The sequence below is a fragment of the Stenella coeruleoalba genome, assembly GCF_951394435.1.
Source record: "Stenella coeruleoalba genome assembly, chromosome: 9".
NCBI lineage: Eukaryota > Metazoa > Chordata > Mammalia > Artiodactyla > Delphinidae > Stenella > Stenella coeruleoalba.
In genome coordinates this window covers 91,940,903-91,961,457 of record NC_137155.1, presented here as the reverse complement: position 1 = coordinate 91,961,457, position 20,555 = coordinate 91,940,903, and the positions used below count along the sequence as shown (strand labels likewise).

At 46.2% G+C, this 20,555-nt stretch overlaps 1 protein-coding gene across 5 annotated transcripts in view; it reads left to right on the top strand.

The window, feature by feature from the left end:
- Nucleotides 1–20,555, top strand: part of DENND2A (DENN domain containing 2A) — a 108,482-nt gene that overhangs the window by 7,197 nt on the left and 80,730 nt on the right. For 2 of the 5 annotated variants that reach the window (XM_079930964.1, XM_079930962.1), the window contains exon 1: nt 5,538–6,501. The exons of the other annotated variants lie outside the window; for them this stretch is intronic. In XM_079930964.1, coding sequence (XP_079787090.1) covers nt 6,428–6,501 — 74 coding nt within the window. In that variant the 5' untranslated portion in view covers nt 5,538–6,427. Of the gene's footprint in view, nt 1–5,537; nt 6,502–20,555 lie in introns of those variants that run through there. 5 annotated transcript variants of the gene reach the window in all.

Here is a 20,555-nt window from a genome sequence, read left to right as displayed (position 1 = left end):
AACGCAGGACGTTGCTATCATTTTATTTGTGCTTCTCACGCCTCTGGGAAATACAGGCGCCACGACCCTGGATGACCCAGCAGAGGTCTTTGTATGGAATCACACCACAAATCAGGATTAAAACTGACCTTGCGTGGTCAGGAGAGAGGTTAGCTGGCTGGGGGAGAAGCCATAGAGCACCAATTTGGTCACTGGGCAGGAGCAATGGGACAGCATGAGACACAGAACTTGCATCCCCTACAGCTGGAGTGGGACCAGTATCTCAGCCACAGACTTGGTCAGGGGGTGGCTGGGAAGATACAGTGGCGCTTCCCACCAAAGCAGCTTGCCGGTGCACTGGGCTTCTGCCAGGGCAACGTCTCTAGGTCACTGGGGGCTCAGAGCGATTTCTCCATTTGATACTCTGAGCTGGAGGTGAGAGTTGTTCAGATGTGAAATGAAGTGTGTGGTCATCCAGCCCCAAGTATAACTCCCTGGCAGCCTGACATCCTTTACATCTGGTCCATTTCATTATCTGTGTTTGTGACAATCAACAAACATACACAAGCTCCCAGGACATCAAAAAGGGACCAGTGCTCTGTTTACCCACCAGCCAGACTGATGCATATAATGGGACAGAAAAACATCAGAGAGAAGAGGCTCCTTGATGCCTCCCAAAACGATAAGACTTGGAGATTCCGGCACTGCAGAGTCAAGAGAGGCTCCTGTTCAGGCTCAAGACCCCTGGCCTAGGACAGGGGGGAGAGCGACAGGGAAAAGAGTCAGCGGCTGCTTCCAGGCACACACACAGCCCAGGTTCAGGCTGCCTGTTGACCGGAGGGCAAGAGAAGGAGAATGCTGCTTTCAGGACGGGGAGACAGAGCACCTTCAAGAGCTCCTGGGGCAGGTCCACAAGCTCCCCTTCACATCCCTGAGGTCTGGCCTCCATCCCTAACCATCTGTGGAGACTTTATCCCGTTACTCACGATGCAGTCATTGAATAGCTAGTTTGCTGTTCTCATTGTTTTTGAGCTTCCCAATCTATGCAAGTCTCCTGACCCGGGTCACAGTCGATATAAAACTGGTATGGTGACACATCTATGCCACTTGTTAAAATGCGGAAATGCTTCTCTACTGGTTGGTTAATAGTCACTCCCAGTGTCCCACAATCCTGGGAGCCCCTAGACCAGATCCAGCCATGAAAGGGTCAACAGTAAGACCACTGCCATTGGCTGGTGTCCGAGCCCCACCTTTGTGAAGTGATTTGAAGAATCGCTCCTCCCCTGAGACACCACACCACCTGGGGTGTCCTAATTGTCTTTGGAAAAGGAGATCTTCACTGATTTCCTTTTCTTCTTCTCATTCAACAAGCATTCATACCACACCCACGGTAGACCAAGATCTGATCTAGACATTGCAGAGGAATAAAAAGAAGCCCAATGCAGGTGTTCTGTCATCAGACCTCCCTGTTCTGTTGGAAGGCCCAGATGAAGAAACATTAAAAAGAACTGAGTCAAGAGCTGGGTAACAGGGGCAAAGTGAGAGTCACCCCTACACCTCAATTCTTCACTCTCTTCTTTTGCTTCACTTTCTCCCTCAGAGAGCTCGTTCACGCTCACTGGTTCTTCGGCTGCATCCCCAGTTTACACCTCCAGGGTTGTGCTTTCGCCAGACTCTTAGATCTCTACCTCTGACTGCCTGCTTTACACATTTCCTCTTTTTTTTTAAAGGTCTATTTTAAAGGTTATTTTAATTTATTTTTTAAAAATATTTATTTATTTGTTTATTTATTTAGGTTGCACTGGGTCTTAGTTGTGGCTCAAGGGCTCCTTAGTTGCGGCATGCAGGATCCTTAGTTGTGGCACGTATGTGGGATCTAGTTCCCCAACCAGGGATCGAACCCGGGCCTGCTGCATTAGGAGCATGGAGGCTTACCCACTGGACCACCAAGGAAGTCCCTACACATTTCCTCTTGAATGTTTAAAAAGAACACGTATGTTCATCCTGTCTCCTCTTTATGTTCCACAGAGAGCAAACCTTACCTCCTCTTTCTGATTCCAGACCGTCTCCAAGTCTCATCCGCCCGCCCCTTCCATCCTCCTCTCCTTGTTTCTCCATCACACGTCCCAGAGTGGCTGTCCCGCCATCAGTCTTGTCTGGGGCAGGGTGCACCGTCCCCTTTTCCTCATGCCCTTGCCTCGCCTAAACACTCTCCCAACTGTCGGAACCCAATCTATCAAAGGGCCACCAGATTCTACCTCTTCTCTGAAGCAGTCCATGACTCCTGACTTTCATTGCCCGCCTCTAAATTCCTCCAGTTATATTTACTTCATAACATTTACCACTGTCATTTGAATTTAGTCCCTAAGCCACTTTCACATTGTGGTTTTTGTTAAACGTGTTGTCAGGCATTCCCTGGACTGCTCTTGTCTTTTTGTCTTGAACAGTTTAATCTTTTCTTGCCGGTGGTTGATCAGGTTTGCATCTTTTATCCCTGGCTCTGGGGCAGGGACCATTGCATGTATTTGTGAATTTCCCAGCAGCACCTCACACGGAGTACTGTGCTCAGCTCCTTGATGAATCTTACTAATTAATTTCAAATCCATCCATGCTGGCTCAGATTAGCTAAATAAAATCATAGGGGAAAGACCATTGCCCGTATCTCAAAGCTTAGCTAAATAAAACGGAGCACATTCCCAGGCATTGTGCAACTTCTAAGTATAAAACACCAAGCACAGATAGTAAACAAACAGAAACAGGGCCTCAGCTTATAAGAAGCCAAAAAACAGGGTGGGAGGGAAGGGGAGTCAGGGTGAGCAGGCCCTGCTGATTGGTGTGGGCCCCTCCTTCCTTTCACGTCTGGCATCAAGGCTGAGCACTGACTCTGCTGAAAAGGGAAGAGGGTCAGCTCCTCATCCGATTTCAAAACCAACTTTTACAGATTACATTGTAACAGTAATGATATGTTTGAGAGGGCTTACAGCTGTACCACACTTGCAAACGATTGAAGCTGGGTAAGCAGCCTTGCGGATGAGTTGAGCAGGTGGATGATGATGATGATAATAACAAAGTCCTGTATTTTTACTTGGATTATTTGGCAGAGTTAAGTTCGGGTCATAATAACAGAAGCCGTGTTGAGCACTTCTTACAGGACACGCACTGTGCCGGAAGTTTTACAGCTGCGATCTCCTATAAGCCTTTCAAAGCGAGCCTTTCTCTCTTCTGTCACCGTTTTACAGAGGCGAGAACTAAGGCTTAGCAAAGTAACTTGCCCAAGGTCCCACGGCTCGCAGGCTTCAGAGCTGGAATTTGCATCCGGGTCTGTCTGCTTCCAAACCCTTTGCTTTTAACGCCCACGGTGTGCCATCTCTCAAGCTCGTTCCCAGAGCTGGGAGCAGGGCGGGAACGGCCGCAGCCCCCTGCTCCCTCTCCAGGCTCGGGGAGCCACGGTGCTGGCCCCGGGAAAGGGGATGGGAGATGACGTCTCCCTCCAAGACTGCTGCCTTTTGTCCAAATGTGCTGGCCGGGAGCCAGGCTGGAAACTCTCTGCTCATGGAAAGAAAGAGAACAGAAGCCAGCAAAAGAGGGTGGGAAAGGGTCCGAGGGGGAGGAAGGGAAGAGGAGGGCCGGAAGGCGAGGGGAGCGGAGGTGGCGAGTGAGGACTTTGGGTCGGCACAGCTGGAGCCAGGGAGGGCTGCCGGGAAGCAAATACAGCACGGCGTTCAGGTGCATCCCCTGCAAGTGGCTACTTCTGGTGTGCTCTGAGCTTCCAGGTGTCCGGAGGCCAGGACACAGGACAGATGCCACAGGGGACCCTTCTTCCCCTCCTCAGTACTACCTATCAGTGAGGCCAGGTTAAAAGAACATGAGGAAACCCTGCAGAGGGAAAAATAAACCCCAAAATGGCAGCCCAAGGGCTGCCTCTGGAAGTGGAGGGCTGGCCAGGTGGTGCCCTGGTGCCACGGTGTGCCTGGAGAGGACGGAGGGGGTGAATAAAACCCAGTTGTAAGAACTCCCCGAGTAACTAGTCTGTACCTGGGAGGGGAAGGCCCCTTGCCTTGCCCCCAAGGCACTCAACTTGGCATTAGGCACCTGGACTTGAATCTGACCACCTGGATTCATTCAGCATCCATGTGGCCTTGGGACAAGTTCATCTCTCCAGGCCTTGCTTTCCACATCTGTAAAGGGGAGGCAATTGTAGGCTTGGTGTGAGGACTCAGTGACACGATCTGTGTAGAATCTGGCCTAGAAAATATTAAGTGTTCGATAAATGTTAATCATTCATTCATTGTTGCAGTTTAATTTGAGGTGTCAAACATAACTGTGTGAAATCTTGGGACTTCCCTGGTGGCGCAGTGGTTAAGAATCCGCCTGCCAATGCAGGGGACATGGGTTCAATCCCTGGTCTGGGAAGATCCCACATGCCGTGGAGCAACTAAGCCCGTGCGCCACAACTACTGAGCCCATGTGCCACAACTACTGAAGCCCACGCACCTAGAGCCCGTGCTTCACAACAAGAGAAGCCACCGCAATGAGGAGCCCATGCGCCGCAATGAAGAGTAGCCCCCGCTCACCACAACTAGAGAAAAGCCTGCGCGCAGCAACGAAGACCCAACACAGCCAAAAATAAACAAATTTTAAAAATTAAAAAAATTATGTGAAATCTTAAATAAATAACAATCGAAGCCAACCATGAAAGAGATACCACATGGTTATGCACATTTAGTAGGACTACCAAATGTAGATAAGTTAAAAATATCCAGAGAAATTCAGAGGAGAGAGGAAGAACTTCAGTTTGGGGTGGCCAGGGCTAACCCCAGAATTCTCTCCGGGTTTCTGAAAAGTTGGGCTCCTAGCTGACAGAAAAGAAGAAAAGGGAAGAAAAGAAGAATATGTAATTAGTGGACCCAGGTTCTCCTGGGATAGCTTCTCTATAGAAACGTCAGTCTATACATTTCTGGGGAGGGGAAATGAGTGTAGAGGAGGTGAATGAGCCTTGGGTCGACAGATGGGGTGACAGGAACCTTGGGTCCTGCTCCTGCCTCTGCCACCCCCCCAGACAGGTGACCGAAGCTAGGTGAGCCACAAATTCCTGGACCACAATGTGGTCATTTCTAGCCCTTACTTCCTCCCTGCTGCCTTTGGTTATATTTGGGAGCTTCTCCATGCCAGGGGCTTTTCTAGCTTCATTATGTACCTTTTTTTCCCCCTTTCCTCTTTGAATTTCCACAATAGACTGGGGACTCTAAGAAGCACTGTCGTTTACAGGCTGGGTTCCCGGTGACTGACGGGGGTCACGAGGGGAGAGCTGCCGAGGCCAGGAGGAGGATGTGGAAGGCTGGGTCAGCCAGCGCAGGCGTCATTCCCAACAGGGTCCTGGGAGAAGGGGCTCAGCATTTCCTGAAGGGAAATGACTCCCATAAATAGACAGAGGGATGGGAAAAGGATTCGTCCATCCCTTTCCTACTGTCAACTCAGCTCTTCTTCTGGTGTTCAGACAATGCAACCTCTTGTAAATGTTTTTTTATTCAAATGTGTCCCTGCTAGGGTATGTGGGAGAGATGTGAGATCTGCTTTCTCGTATATTGTAGGTCCAAATAAGAGCTGAAGAAGGCATACATTCCTTTCTTTGTTCATTTACCCACAGTAACCTCTCATTGTAAGAGGCCCAATGTAAGGCCAGAGTTTTTTCACTGAGGTTTTATTGGGAAGGAAGGAAAGAAACTGTACACCTTCTGATACCATGGCCTATTTAACTTCATCCAAGAGTTCAGCAGATCTTCCTGTACTAATGCTTATAATATGCTGTTCAGGTCCTTAGAAAGATTAGGTCTCATGACACGGCTTTACTAAGACTTCAGATGTTCCCAGCACCTCCAGTGTCATGGTGAATCTCCCCAGAAAGGGAAAGGGACTTCTCAATAGGGTAATAGGAATGATTCGATCACAGGCAACCTTCTGTGCCACGCTGGAGGCGAACCTAATGGGGGTTTGGTTTCCTTAGTAGCTGCAGTTGGCTCAGCTTCAGCCATATGGGTGCAGATTCATGTTTAAAACTCACACGCACACTAGCTTTCTTTTTTCGTTTTGGGAAAGTAGTTGAACATAGATTGAACGTGACACTGTGTTAGTGGGGATTCTTTTGGTTGCTTAAGCAAACAAGGGTCTAAAGATATCTCGTGGAACCCGCGGGCAGGAATGCAGCCTGGCCTTAAGAGTGGATGGGATTGAGGGAGCGCAGAACCCTCCTTCCGCCGGCATCACTCTTCTCCCCCACAGCCCAGCTCCCTCTGCTCTTTCGTCCACAGGCTGGAAATGGCGGCCTCACAGCGCCATGTTTCCGTGTTCCAGCCACACTACCTGGAAGCAGAACCTGATTGGCCCGACTTGAGTTAGGCCTCCTCTAGAGCCAATCAGCTGTGGCTGGGGGTGGGATCATCATTCCAACATGGCTGCCCGGGTCTCTGAGGCCTCTGTGGAGGAGGGAAAGGGCAGTTTTCAGAAAAGGGACCGTTTTGTGAGGTAGGCAAGCCCTGGATAGTGTCTGTCAGATCTACTACCTGTTATGTTTCTGTAACCGTTATGTGTTCATATGTCTTAACCACTGCATTCATAAGAATTCCGGTTCCTCAGATTCACTCGCTACTTTGCTAGAGAGAGTGCTTGTGAAGGAGGTAATGGCGTACTAGAGCGAGGGCTTTGGGGCTACACATATCTCTTAAAATCCCAGGGATAGGGCTTCCCTGGTGGCGCAGTGGTTGAGAGTCCGCCTGCCGATGCAGGGGACACGGGTTTGTGCCCCGGTCCGGGAGGATCCCACATGCCGCAGAGCGGCTGGGCCCGTGAGCCATGGCCGCTGAGCCTGCGCGTCCGGAGCCTGTGCTCCGCAACGGGAGAGGCCACAGCAGTGAGAGGCCCGCGTACCGCAAAAAAACCCAAAAAACCCAGGGATACTATTATAACTTACAAATATGTACCTGGTACATGCTGCTTCCTTCCCTCCTTCCTTCCTCCCTCCCTCCCTTCCTTCCTTCCCTCCTCCCTCTCTCCCTCCCTCCCTCCCTCCCTTCCTTCCCTCCCTCCTCCCTCTGCCTCCCTCCCTCCCTTCCTTCCTTCCCTCCTTCCTCCCTCCCTCCCTTTCTTCCTTCCTTCCCTCCTCCCTCCCACCCTTCCTTCCCTCCTTCCTCCCTCTCTTCCTCCCTTCCTTCCTTCCTTCCTTCCCTCCCTCCCTCCCTCCCTCCCTCTCTTCTTCCCTCCTTCCTTCCCTCCCTTCCTTCCTTTCCTCCTTCCTCCCTCCCTCCCTTCCCTCCTTCCTCCCTCCCTCCCTCCCTTCCCTTCCTTCCTTCCTCCCTCCCTCCCTTCCCTTCCTTCCTTCCCTCCTCCCTCCCTCCCTCCCTTCCTTCCTTCCCTCCTTCCTCCCTCCCTCCCTCTTTTCCTTCTCTCCCTCCCTTCCTTCCTTCCCTCCTTCCTCCCTCCCTCCCTCCCTTCCTTCCCTCCTCCCTCCCTCCCTCCCTTCCTTTCCTCCTTCCTCCCTCGCTTCCTCCCTTCCTTCCTTCCTTCCTTCCTTCCTTCCTTCCTTCCTTCTCTCCCTCCCTCCCTCCCTCCCTTCCTTCCCTCCCTTCCCTCCTCCCTCCCTCCCTCCCTCCCTTCCTTTCCTCCTTCCTCCCTCCCTTCCTTCCTTCCCTCCTCCCTCCCTCCCTTCCCTCCTTCCTCCCTCCCCCCCTCCCTCCCTTCCCTTCCTTCCTTCCCTCCTCCCTCCCTCCCTCCCTTCCTTCCTTCCCTCCTTCCTCCCTCCCTCCCTCTTTTCCTTCTCTCCCTCCCTTCCTTCCCTCCTTCCTCCCTCCCTCCCTTCCTTTCCTCCTTCCTCCCTCGCTTCCTCCCTTCCTTCCTCCCTTCCTTCCTTCCTTCCTTCCTTCCTTCTCTCCCTCCCTCCCTCCCTCCCTTCCTTCCCTCCCTTCCCTCCTTCCTCCCTCCCTCTCTCCCTCCCTTCCCTCCTTCCTCCCTCCCTCCCTTCCCTTCCTTCCTTCCCTCCTCCCTCCCTCCCTCCCTCTCTTCCTTCCTTCCTTCCTCCCTCCCTCTCTCCCTTCTCTCCCTCCCTTCCTTCCTTCCCTCCTTCCTCTCTCCCTCCCTCCCTTCCTTCCCTCCTCCCTCCCTCCCTCCCTTTTTTTGTAACAGTTTTATTGAGGTATAATTCACATACCAAAAAAATTCATCCATTTAAAGCATACAGTTTAATGGTTTTTAGTATATCCACAGAGTGTGCAACCGTCACCAATTTTAGAACATTTTCATCACATGGCAAAAGAAACCCACACCCCTTAGCCATCACCCCCAGCGCCCACTCCATCTCCTCCAGCACTAAGCAATCATCAATCTACTTTCTGTCCTGTAGATACCCCTGTTCCAGACATTTCATATAAATGGACTTATACAATTTGTGGCCTTTTGTGACTGGCTTCTATTCATTTAGCGTAATGTCTTCAAGGCTTAGTATGTTGTAGCATGTGTCATCATTCCTTTGATGGCTGAATATTATTTCATCATATGGGTATACCACATTTTGTTTATTCATCAGTCGATGGCATTTGGACTGTTTCCACTGTATGACCATCAAGAATAATGTGCTCTGAATGTTAGTATACAAGAACATATGTGGATATATGTCTTCATTTCTCTTGGGAGATGCGTTATTTCTAAGATTATGTTGGTAAAGTGCTTAGTACAGTGCCTAACAGGTCATGGGATGTAACTGTTCATTTCCTTACCCTGGCCTTTCCAAAGGTTATGAATGAAAGCTATTTCCTGCTTGCTGCCCTTGGAAGAAAGGGGGTCAGGCCTTCAGGTTACTGTCCCCAGGGGTACTGGCATCACTGAGTAGCAGATTCTTGCATCAGGCTTGTGAGAGGTGTCGATCGGGTGGTTCTGGTTGAAGGTACTAAGAGAACAGATAACAAGGTTTGGGGGCGAAATATAGAATTCGGAGTAGAAAGATACAAATCATAAGATTCTCTATTCTGCTACTTAAACACTGTGATCCTGGGCAAGTCTCTGAACCTTAATCTTCTCTTCAAAAATAAGCATAACAAGAATTACATCTGGAAACTGGCAGGAGGCAGGGGGCTTACGTACGTTATAATGTGTGTATGATGCGGAAATCAGGTGCTGTACAAATGTGTGATAAGATCTAGGGCTGCCATAGGGGAGAAAATCAGAATTTTGAAATTCCGTTCAAATTACAGCAGGTTCAGAAGGCATTTGGAGCTCTTTAGGGGATATGACAGATACTGGTCAGGGGCTACTGTCAACCCCTCAGGGCTGCAGCCCCTCTGTGGAGCTGGTTCTTGCCTGCAGCTGGCTTTCTGGCTCTGAGAAAGACCCAAGTCATTCTCAGTTCACCAGGGCTGCAGGCACATCAGATTCACAATGTGATCTTACTTGAACATCTTGGGGCTATTCAGTTATTCCAGCACCATTTGTTAAAAAGTCCATCTTTTCCCTAGTGATTTAAGACGCCACCTTGATCATATATAAAGTTCTATGAATACTTAGGCCTATGTCTAGACTTTCTGTTCTATCAGTCTATTTATCTATTGTGGCAGTACCACACTGTTTTAATTATAGAGGCTTTATAGTATGTTTGAATATCTGGTAGGGGCAGTCACCTCTGCCCCTCAGCTTTTTTTATTTTTCTGTGTTTTCTTAGCTCTTCTTACACGTTTGGTAATCTGGTTTTAAAGTGTTCTGTGTCCTCCTGGGAGGTCCTGGTGGAGGGTCAGGAGTGGGTTGGGGCTGAGTTGTCTTTTGGACCTGGGTGTGCTTACTTACTTCACTAAACTGGTTTTGTAAGATTCTATTTTCTTTTAGATTCATGAGCACTGAAGGCTTCTAGTGGCTGGATAGCACTCATTTTCCCTGAAGCTCCAAAAGAGCATTTTAGAATACTCTTTAATTGAGAGAGAATATTAAAACGTGGTGAATGTAGTTAGAGTATATGAGTTTTCTGTACTGTTCTTGCAACTGTTCTGTAAACTTGAAATTATTTTGAAATAAAATTTAAGGTCGCCATGCTTCTGGTAAGATCTTGGTAAAAGCTTTCAGCAGTCTACACAAGTTGTGTTCAGATTCTGTCTTAGTTCACATCTTGATTGACTCCTGCAAGGAAATCCAGCAAATCAGTTGGGTGTAATTCCTTACAGAATCAGTGCTGCTTTTCATTCAGGAGTTTGTCCTTTCTTAAGCATTTAGCCATTTTGAGATTATGCAAACATCTTTGCCTTTCACCCATACACCCCAAAGGAAATTCAGCCCACCCTTTGAGCCCAGATCCGCAAAGGAATCTGCTGTCACCTGTTTTGCTTATCATATTGTGTTTTGTATTAAAGACATGTCTTTTGTATTAAGGACGTTTGTTTGCATCCCTCAGCTTTATTGAGATATAATTGACATATAACATTGTGTGAGTTTAAGGTGTACACGTGATGATTTGATATACATTTATATTGTGACATGATTACCATATACCGTTAGTGAACACATCCATCACCTCACACAGTTAACTTTTTTTTGTTTGTGTGGTGAAAACATTTAAGATCTACTCTCTTAGCAACTTCCAAGTATATAATACAGTACTGTCGTGCACATCTTATTTTCTGTATGAGAATGAAAACTCTCAGAGGGCAAGTAAATGGTTTAGTTTACATTTCTCCCAGCTTCACTCAGTTCCCTGTGTGCAGTAGACACAATTATTAGTTGGAAGAATGAATTACATGACTATTTCCCTGTTAGCCATAGGTCCCCATATAATCTCTCTTTGAACCCATGGGAACATCTGTACTGGGAAGTGGTTACTGGAGACCAGGATCCAAGCCTTGTTAGTCACTAAGGGAAAGGAGGAAATGAGAATGTATCACTTACCCTTTCGTTCAGGAGATACTGTGGCAAAGCCCAACAAGTAGTGGAGTGACAGGCTCAGCCGACCCGATACCCTGCAGCTGTCGTTGTAGCTGCAGAACGACCATGTGGCCTGTTGGGGGCGCCACAGGGCAGACCCTGACTCCCGCAGGTAACAGCTGAGTTTACATTTTCCCCTGTTATTTGTGATAGTAATAATAATGCATGCTTATTACAAAAAAATTGGAAATCTATTTTTTGTTGTTGTTGAAAATATAGATAAGTAGAACAGAAAAAAATCATTCCAAGATTCTTACTCGATGACAGCTACTGTTAATCCTTTGTTACATTTCCTTCCAGTCATTTTCTTATGTGTGAGATTTTGAGTAGGAATAGATTCCTTCCCCCTGCCCCCTTTAGAAACATGTTTTACTCATATAGTATGCAAGCTTTTGGATCCTGTTCCTTTTGGCTAACATCACAACGTGAGCATTTTTTCCATTTAGTAATAGTTTTTTTTTTTTTTTTTTCTGCTGTGCTGCACGCATGCAAACCAGGGATCGAACCTGTGCCCCCTGCAGTGGAAGCTCAGTCTTAACCCCTGGACCGCCAGGGAAGTCCCAATAGTCTCTTTTTTTTAGCTTGACTTTTTAATTTACTTTTTTAAAATGACAGCTTTATTGAAGTATAATTCACATATAATACAATTCACCCATTTAAAGTGTACAGTTTAATGGTTTTTAGTGTATTCACAGAGTTGTTCGACCATCACCACAATCAATTTTAGAAATTTTCATCACTCCAGAAAGAAACCGCATACTCATTAGCAGTCACTCCCCATTTTCCCCACCTACCCGCTTCCAACCTAGACAACCACTAATCTACTTTCTATCTCAATAGAATTGTAGTAGTCTTAAACGTAATTTAATTTGCTATATAATATTTCACTGAAAGCTGTATTATAGTTTATATTACCATTATATTGCTTGACATTTGAGTTTTTTGTAATTTTCAGTATTATAAATAATATAGCTATGAACATTTATGCATACATTTTTCCATATTTAGGATTATTCTTTAGGATAGACTCCCAAAGTAGAGAAATGTTTAATCACAGAACCATAAAAAGAGAGACCCACAAAAAAACCTTCAGTCTCCCTCCCAGCTCACTCAATTAGCAAGTGTTTATGAAATTCAGCATGGTGTAAAAGAATAAAACAATTGCTGATCTTGAAGAGCTGAACAACACTAAAAATAATCAGCTAGAGTCTAGTTCTCGTCTAGATTAGAAAATGTAATATGAAGCCACAGTGATACTGTATAAGGAGCACCAGGCTTGGGCTCAAAACATAGACTCATTCCTGGCTCTACCACTTGAGTTGTTATATGTACTTAGACAAGTGACTTAACTTCCCTTGGTTTGATTTCCTCATCAGAAGAATGGTAGGAGCATTGACATTGACTTCTGCAGAGGTTAGAAATAAGAAGTGGCTTCTGGCCTAGCCAAGAACAGAGAGAAGGAAGAGTAAGTTTAAATGTTTGAGAGTTGAAAGAAGTTAGAACTTGACTTCTCCAAGTTTGGTGACCTGTAATACCTAAAAGAAACAAAAGGAGGTGTACTTTTTTACTTAAAAGAAATATTTACCTGAATTCAGATTTTTAAACCATATTTTCACAGTATTAGCATATTTCATAACTCCCATAACTCCTACTTTTATGATTTATGGCAAACTCATAGTAACTTTTTCCAGAGAGGTGACTCTAGTAGTTATTAAGCATTAACTTGGGAGGGGTGACACCACTAAAACTTTATACACACAGTAGTTTAGTGTTCATATGCAAGATGGCCACCTAATTGTACTTTCTTGCTTTTTATCCTCCACAAAATCGTGAACCGAAAGGCAACATATGGAAGTATTTCCACACTGCAAGTGAGTGAGGGGAAACACATGATTTGCAAATATTGTCAAGTGAAAAATGTGTTTCCATCCTACAAAGGTGGCCAAATACATCTCTCTATGTAGGATTGTTCTGCAGGTGTGAAAAATCCTTCCTGGGTTTACGAAAAGTGAGAATAATAAAAATCTTTCACTATCTCTGGCCTCAGGAGCATCAAAAAATGTGGTCCAGTCTACAGCCTCAGGCTGCTCAAGCCACAGATTCCCAGTGGCTTCACTTGTCAGACAACTGACAGGTGTAGGTCAAGAAAATACTGATCAGGTTGTTCAAAGAAACTGTTATTGTCAGTAACTGGGTATTCATACTCACAGAAAGTCTTAAAATGACTCAGATTATGCTCTCGGTCTGGAGGCCATTCCTTAGGGTGAAAATGAGTCTTGCTGTTGAAGCCTGCCTGTGTAGGGACGATCTATGAAACAGCATCTTGGAGCATTTACACCTGGGCTTGAGGGACAGGAGCAACTCACTGTGTGCTGATAACACCTCCATCGGATTTCAGAGATGCTCTGAAAAATAGGAGCAGAGAGACACGCTGGAGTAAAAGACTGCCTTGCAAAGGAAGATGGCAAAGGAGAGTAGATCTGTTGCTGACTGACAATACCAGTGACAGGAAGATAAACTCTAGGGTTCAACTCTAAGCCTATGAATTCCCGGGGGAACTTATAAATGCAGACTCCTAGGCCCTCTTCTAGCAGTCTGATTCACTCAGTCTGGGGTGGGGCCAGCACTCCTCAATTTTAGCAGCTGTCCTTGCTGATTAAAAAAAATAATAATAACAGGGGACTTCCCTGGTGGCAAAGTGGTTAAGACTCCATGTTCCCAAGGCAGGGGACCTGGGTTTGATCCCTGGTCAGGGAACTAGATCCCACATGCATGCCGCAACTAAAAGTTCACATGCTACAACTAAGGAGCCCGCCTGCGCAACTAAGACCCGGCGCAAGCAGCTAAATAAATAAATATTAAAAAAATAACAGCATTATTGAGATATAATTCACATACCATAAAATTCACCCCTTTAAAATACACAGTTTTTAGTGTTTTTAGCATATTAACTATAAGTGTTTTTAGCATATTAACTATTTTGTGCAACTATCACCACTAATTTTAGAACATTTTCATCACTCTCCTCCCCTGGAAAATCCGTACCTATTAGCAGTCACTCCCCACTCCCCGTCACACAGCCCCTGGCAACAGTAATCTATTAATACTTTCCATCTCTATGGATTTATCTATTCTGCACGTTTCATGTAGATGGAATCATGCTATATTTCTTTTGTGTCTGGGCTTTTTCCCACTTAGTATTTTTTTACAGTTCATCATGTTGTAGCATGTAATAGTCCTTTTTTTTTAAATGGCTGAATAATATTCCATTTGTATGGCTAGACCACATTTTGTTTATCCAGTCATCTGTTGAGTATAAGAAAATGGTATATGTGTTCGCTCATTCAACAAACATCTTTTCTTTTTAAAAAATATTTATTTTTTAATTTAATTTTGGCGTGGGCTTTTCTCTAGTTGGTGGCGAGCAGGGGCTACTCTTCGTTGCGGTGCGTGGGCTTCTCATTGCAGTGGCTTGTCTTCTGGAGCACCGGCTCTAGGTGCTCGGGCTTCAGTAGTTGTGGCACGCAGGCTCAGTAGTTGTGGCTCGCAGGCTCTAGAGCGAAGACTCAGTAGTTGTGGCGCACGGGCTTAGTTGCTCTGCGGCATGTGGGATCTTCCCGGACCAGGGCTTGAACCCGTGTCCCCTGCATTGGAAGGCGGATTCTTTTTTTTTTTTTTTTTTTTTTTGTGGTGCGCGGGCCTCTCACTGTTGTGGCCTCTCCCGTTGTGGAGCACAGGCTCCGGACGCACAGGCTCAGCGGCCATGGCTCACGGGCACAGCCGCTCCGCGGCATGTGGGATCTTCCCGGACCGGGGCACGAACCTGTGTCCCCTGCATCGGCAGGCGGACTCTCAACCACTGCGCCACCAGGGAAGCCCCAACAAACATTTCTTGAACACGCTTATTTGAAGGGGGAATCTTCTGGGCTTAAAGCAGAACTCTAGAAATAGAAAGACTTTGGTCGTTACCAGAAAAGCCATTAACTTGGCTCTGCCACAGGCTTTACCTGGCGTGTGTACTGAGGACCTGGAGTCTGGTCGTGGTGTGCAGGCACTGCTTAAACATTTGGTCTGAAAGTGCAGGCTGTGATTTTGCCAAATATGGCCCCCGGGTGTGGTTCTGAGGCAGCACGTAGCCTTTGGCTTCCGTTGTTACTCACCTGCTTCAGGATCCCCCATCTTCTTTCAAATGTGAAAATATTGCTGTTTTTGTGAAAATAGTCCACCCCAAAAGCTGTTATGTAAAGAACTAGAGTGGCCTGTTTTAATTTTAAAAATTATTTTTGTTTGTTTGAAGATAATGAAAATGAAGCATCAAGAGGCTCAGGAAAGAGCTTCACTAAGCAGTCAGACGCAGCAAGAGTTGTGTTATGTGATTGTGCACTGTTTTGTTTTGTTTTTGTCCTTCTCAACATATTTTCTGAAAACAAACACCTTCTGGGTATGCTTGCTAATAAGAAGAATGCTCAGGGAATTCCCTGGTGGCCTAGTGGTTAGGATTCTGGGCTTTCACTGCTGTGGCCCAGGTTCAATCCCTTGCAAACTGAGGTCCTGCAAGCTGTGCAGCCAAAAAAAAAAGCTCAGTTGAGAAAATAACTATTTTTGTTCTACTGTAATTGTTATAGTTTCTTCTCAATTTTGTTGCCTGCTCTTTACAAGCTGATAAAACTAAGTTATTAGAATCATTAAAGCTGAAAAGCTTGTAGGTTTTTTTGTTTTTTTTTTAATTTATTTATTTTTAAAAATAAATAATTTATTTTATTATTTTTGACTGCGTTGGGTCTTCGTTGCTGCACGCAGGCTTTCTCTAGTTGCGGTGAGCAGGGGCTACTCTTCGTTGCAGTGCACGGGCTTCTCATTGCAGTGGCTTCTCGTTGTGGAGCACGGCCTCTAAGTGTGCAGGCTTCAGTAGTTGTGGCACATGGGCTCAGTAGTTGTGGCACATGGTCTCAGTAGTTGTGGCTTGCGGGCTCTAGAGTGCAGGCTCAGTAGTTGTGGCTCACGGGCTCTAGAGCGCAGGCTCAGTAGTTGTGGTGCATAGGCTAGTTGCTCTGTAGCACGTGGGATCTTCCCTGACCAGGGCTCAAACCTGTGTCCCCTGCATTGGCAGGTGGATTCTTAACCACTGCGCCACCAGAGAAGCCCTTGTAGTTTTATTTGCAACGCAAATAAAAACCACTCAAAGTTTAATTTTATTAGTATGTAATCATTTATGAACTAAACTGTATTTTTTTTTTTTTTTTTTTTTTTTTGTGGTACGCGGGCCTCTCACTGCTGTGGCCTCTCCCGTTGCGGAGCACAGGCTCCGGACGCACGGGCTCAGCAGCCATGGCTCACGGGCCCAGCCGCTCCGCGGTATGTGGGATCTTCCCGGACCGGGGCACGAACCCGCGTCTCCTGCATCGGCAGGCGGACTCTCAACCATTGCGCCACCAGGGAAGCCCTAAACTGTATTTTTCATTCAGTATTTCAAGTCTGACCATTTTATGAATCAAGTTATGTATCGTATACATTTACTTATATTTCAGAACTAACATACTAGCCTTAGAACACTAAAGGGCACTGGAAAATTATAGTTATGTATTCCTCACTCCACTTCCTCCCCTGCCCAAATTTCATTGAATATACTTATACTGTATTTTCAGTTGAGATATAATTCACATAAAATTCACCATTTAAAAATGCACAGTTGGGCTTCCCGGGTGGCACAGTGGTTAAGAATCCACCTGCCAATGCAGGGGACACGGGTTCAAGCCCTGGTCCAGGAAGATCCCACATGACGCAGAACAACTAACCCCGTGTGCCACAACTACTGAAGCCCGAGCCCCTAGAGCCGGTGCTCCAGAACAAGAGAAGCCACTGCAATGAGAAGCCCGCGCACCGCAACGAAGAGTAGCCCCCGCTCGCCGCAACTAGAGAAAAGCCCGCACGCAGCAACGAAGACCCAACGCAGCCCCCGCCCCAAAAAAGTGCACAATTTAAGGACTTGTAATGTATTCACTGTGTTGTGCAGCTATCATCACTATCTAATTCCAGAACATTTCTGTCATCCCCAAAAGAAACCTTTACCTGTTAGTAATCATCCCAATTCCACTTCCCTCTATGGGTTTACCTATTCCGGACATTTCATATAAATACAATCATACAATATTCCTTTTGTATCTGGCTTTTTTCACGTAGTGTGTTTTCAAGGTTCAGCCATGCTGTAGCATGTAATGGTCCTTTGTTCCTTTTTAAGATTGAGCTGAATAACATTATACTATATGGCTAGACCACATTTTGTTTGTTTATCCATTCATCCATTGATCGACATTTCCAGATTTCATTTTTTATTTAAATCACTGTTTTTGTTTTATGATTTGGGGAAAATCAGTTCTTCCTGCTCCCACCCCCACCATGTCCTGTGGCTTAAACATGTCCAGGGTTTTTTTATAGCAGTCCCTAAACCAGTACTATCCAAACTTCTTCTTGTAAGTGACCTTGATTGCAAAATTTCTGTAGACCATGTATCACCTCCCTGTTCCCAACATAAAAACCCCACCAGAGCTAATAGGAAGAAGGTTATTACTGTTGGTGACATCAACAATCCATGGCCTCCTATATCCTTTTTTTTAAATATCATAAATGGATAATTAATGCCCAGAACAAAATATGAACAATGCTTTATTATAAGTAGAAGCACTCTAAGAGGCCAAGCCTCAGACCATGAGTAGCTGTCTTACTGGGCTTCTGGTATTTAAGACTATGCTAGCTTCACCAGGTGGTGTTTCCTGCCTGCCTTTGCTGGTTCCTCAAATGGCAATGGAGGGAGGAGAGCAGGCAGGCATGGGCCAGATTCTAAAGGAGTTACCATCTCCCCGCTGGCACTCCTCGCTTCTCTCCACACAGGGCTGTTCCCCTCCCTCCTTCAGGCACCCTCAGGCTCTTCTGTAAGAACTGCTCCCGGGAAGAGATCTGATATGTCAACTGCCTCCTTTCTACTTGTGGAGAAACACTTGATATCTGTTTTAAAATCTTGACCCTTTTGGGGGGAAATACTTGTTTTTAAATTAATGATCTCACATTTAGTACCCCAGGCCCCTTTAAAAAAATAGTGTTTTCAGAAATCAGGCTGGAATTTCAAGCCTTAGTGGGTAAACTTGAAGGAGTCACAAAATAATATAGCATTTTGATCTAGTAGTGTCAGTCTGGAGCAATTAAATTTTCTGTGGGCTTTTAAGACTGGCCAGAAGTATCTCACTATAATCTGTCTCTTTCTCTCTCTTGAAAAAGTAAAAAGGTAATTCAGAGAAGTAATTAGGAGTAAGATGTTGAGATGTTAGAAGGGAGTTCTTTTTTTTTTTTTTTTTTTAATTAGATGCATGAACCCGTGTCCCCTGCATGTGTCCCCTGCATCGGCAGGCAGACTCCCAACCACTGCGCCACCAGGGAAGCCCCTCCCACCACTTCTTAACTTCACCTGATCCCTGCAATCAACTTGACATTGATTTCCAAAGAGAACCTTTGAGTCAAGAACAGATTTTACAGTATTCACTTTAGCAAGAAGAAAAACAAAACTTGATTATGGGCTAGACTGATAAACATAATCAGCTATAGATATCGACATTTAAAAAATATCTTCTTCAATTTGTAAGACAGTTTAAAAAACTTACGGGAATGTTTGAATATTCAAAAAACATAAGAACTTTCATGGACCACACTTTGGGAAACAGCTCCGTCTTGTATTCCCAGACCTATAAAGTGATAGAGAAGTTTATCTTGGTAATTTACGTCACAGAGTTCTCCCACCTAGCAAATTAGGCTAGGCTTGTCACCTAATTAATGACCTTTAAACATCAGAGACAAAAGGGAAGTGACAAAGTTTTGTGGGAGCAGCATTTTCCATTCTTCTGTGAATTTAGAAATGTTGGTGAGCTGATTGCTGAGTGTGCCTTGGGTTCTATGCCCCCTCAGTTCCAGCCCCTTAAGCCCACTTGAACTTGCTTCTCAGACTGTGGTATCAGCTGTTTCTCTAGAGACTGTGGTTTTCGGACTGGAAGTTATTACTGCCTGATGGGAATCAAGTTCACTTAAGTACCATGTTGTTTAAGTGCTTCTCGGGATCTTTAACCTCAGAGTTCATCCATGATTCTCTGTGCATTAGACACAGTGCGCTTTGTGCTTTTTGAAAAAGCTATGGCTTCCTAGGAAGTATAAGGAAACCATTCCCTTGAGGAGAGAGGGGGTTATGGGGCTGATCGTGACCCAAGCACAGTCCCGGTGCTCTCCCCAGGGGCAGACATCATGTCTTACTCATCCTTGAGTGCCCAGAGCATTCTGCACAGGGCCTGGCACCTATTCAGAGAGCCAGTGAAAGAGGATGCCAGCTCGAAAGAAGAGGGTGAGTGGGGAGAGTTGCTGCTCACGCGGAGCAAGGCTGCATCTCTGTGGGCTTGGTCTGTGTGGAGGCAGAGTGCAGACGTGCAGAGAGCAGCGGGGAGTGGCTGCTACCCTTGAGTCCCATGGGGCCTCTGCCAGATGCAGGACAGAGGAGCAGTGTCTGTCAGCCCAGCCGCATAGAAGGCTCCAGAAGCTTTGCTGAGCTTAGGAGAGGGGCAGTGAGTTCCTTCCTGTCCCTGAAAGGCCTCTCAGGGCTCTTTTCCCTAACGGAGGGGAGAGACCTGGGGCCTGGCTTCTTTGAAGAACTGGGCTTGCTTTCAACACTGACATACCCCAAAATGCAGGGTGCCGCTCACTGGAAAGGGGGACAACCGGGTTCTGTGGGCAGGCCCAAGCTCCGTCCTTCTCCCACAGTTTCTCTAGAGGTTTTTTCAGCTCGCCGTTTCCTAACCTCCCTCTTCTTTAATTTGTTGCCCATGTTCACTCTTCTCTTTTTCTTTCTCCCTCTAGCCTCCCTCTCCTTGTCCCCAAGAGGTACATGCATGTCTTAAAGCCTAGCCCTTTGATTTCTTGGGGGGAGGGGTTGCCTAGGCCAAGAAACGATCATTAAAATACCTGCACATCCTAGTAGTTAGAAAACTACTAATCAGGTAAACCTTCCTGAGCGAGGGGATAGGAATCCTGGAAGCTTGAGGAGGAGGTGGGAGAGGGATTCCTGGGAGGTTCAGTGGAAAAGACGTGAATCTATGTACAGGGCTCCAAAGACAGTGTGGGTTTACACCCAGCATGGGGGCAGCAGAAGAGTAGAGTAGCTCTGGGTAGGTATTTCCACTTTAGCAGGTCGTTTATTTCTTGTTTCAAATAAAGTAATAGTTCTTCTCTTCTTTAGGGGCTGTTAGCTCATCACATGTTCTTACAGAGCCTTGAAAAAGTGTCAACTTGTGCTGGTATTTATGGTTTAGTTTCTAAGTTTATACGTTTTCTTAAAAATCTTGGTTACATTATCTAAAAGACACACACACACACACACACACACACACACACACACACACACACACACACGCGAGAGGTGCTGGCATGGGGTCTGAATCTGGGTGGACCTCAGGATTCTGTGCCTTTGACCCAACCCCTTCCTGGGTCAAGGATTCTGTATGGTGCATCTCTGTCACCCTCTACTCCTGGGTGGAATCCACCAGAGATAAATAGTTTGGGGTGTGAGCCCTAGAGTTGCTGCCATGGCTCACTGA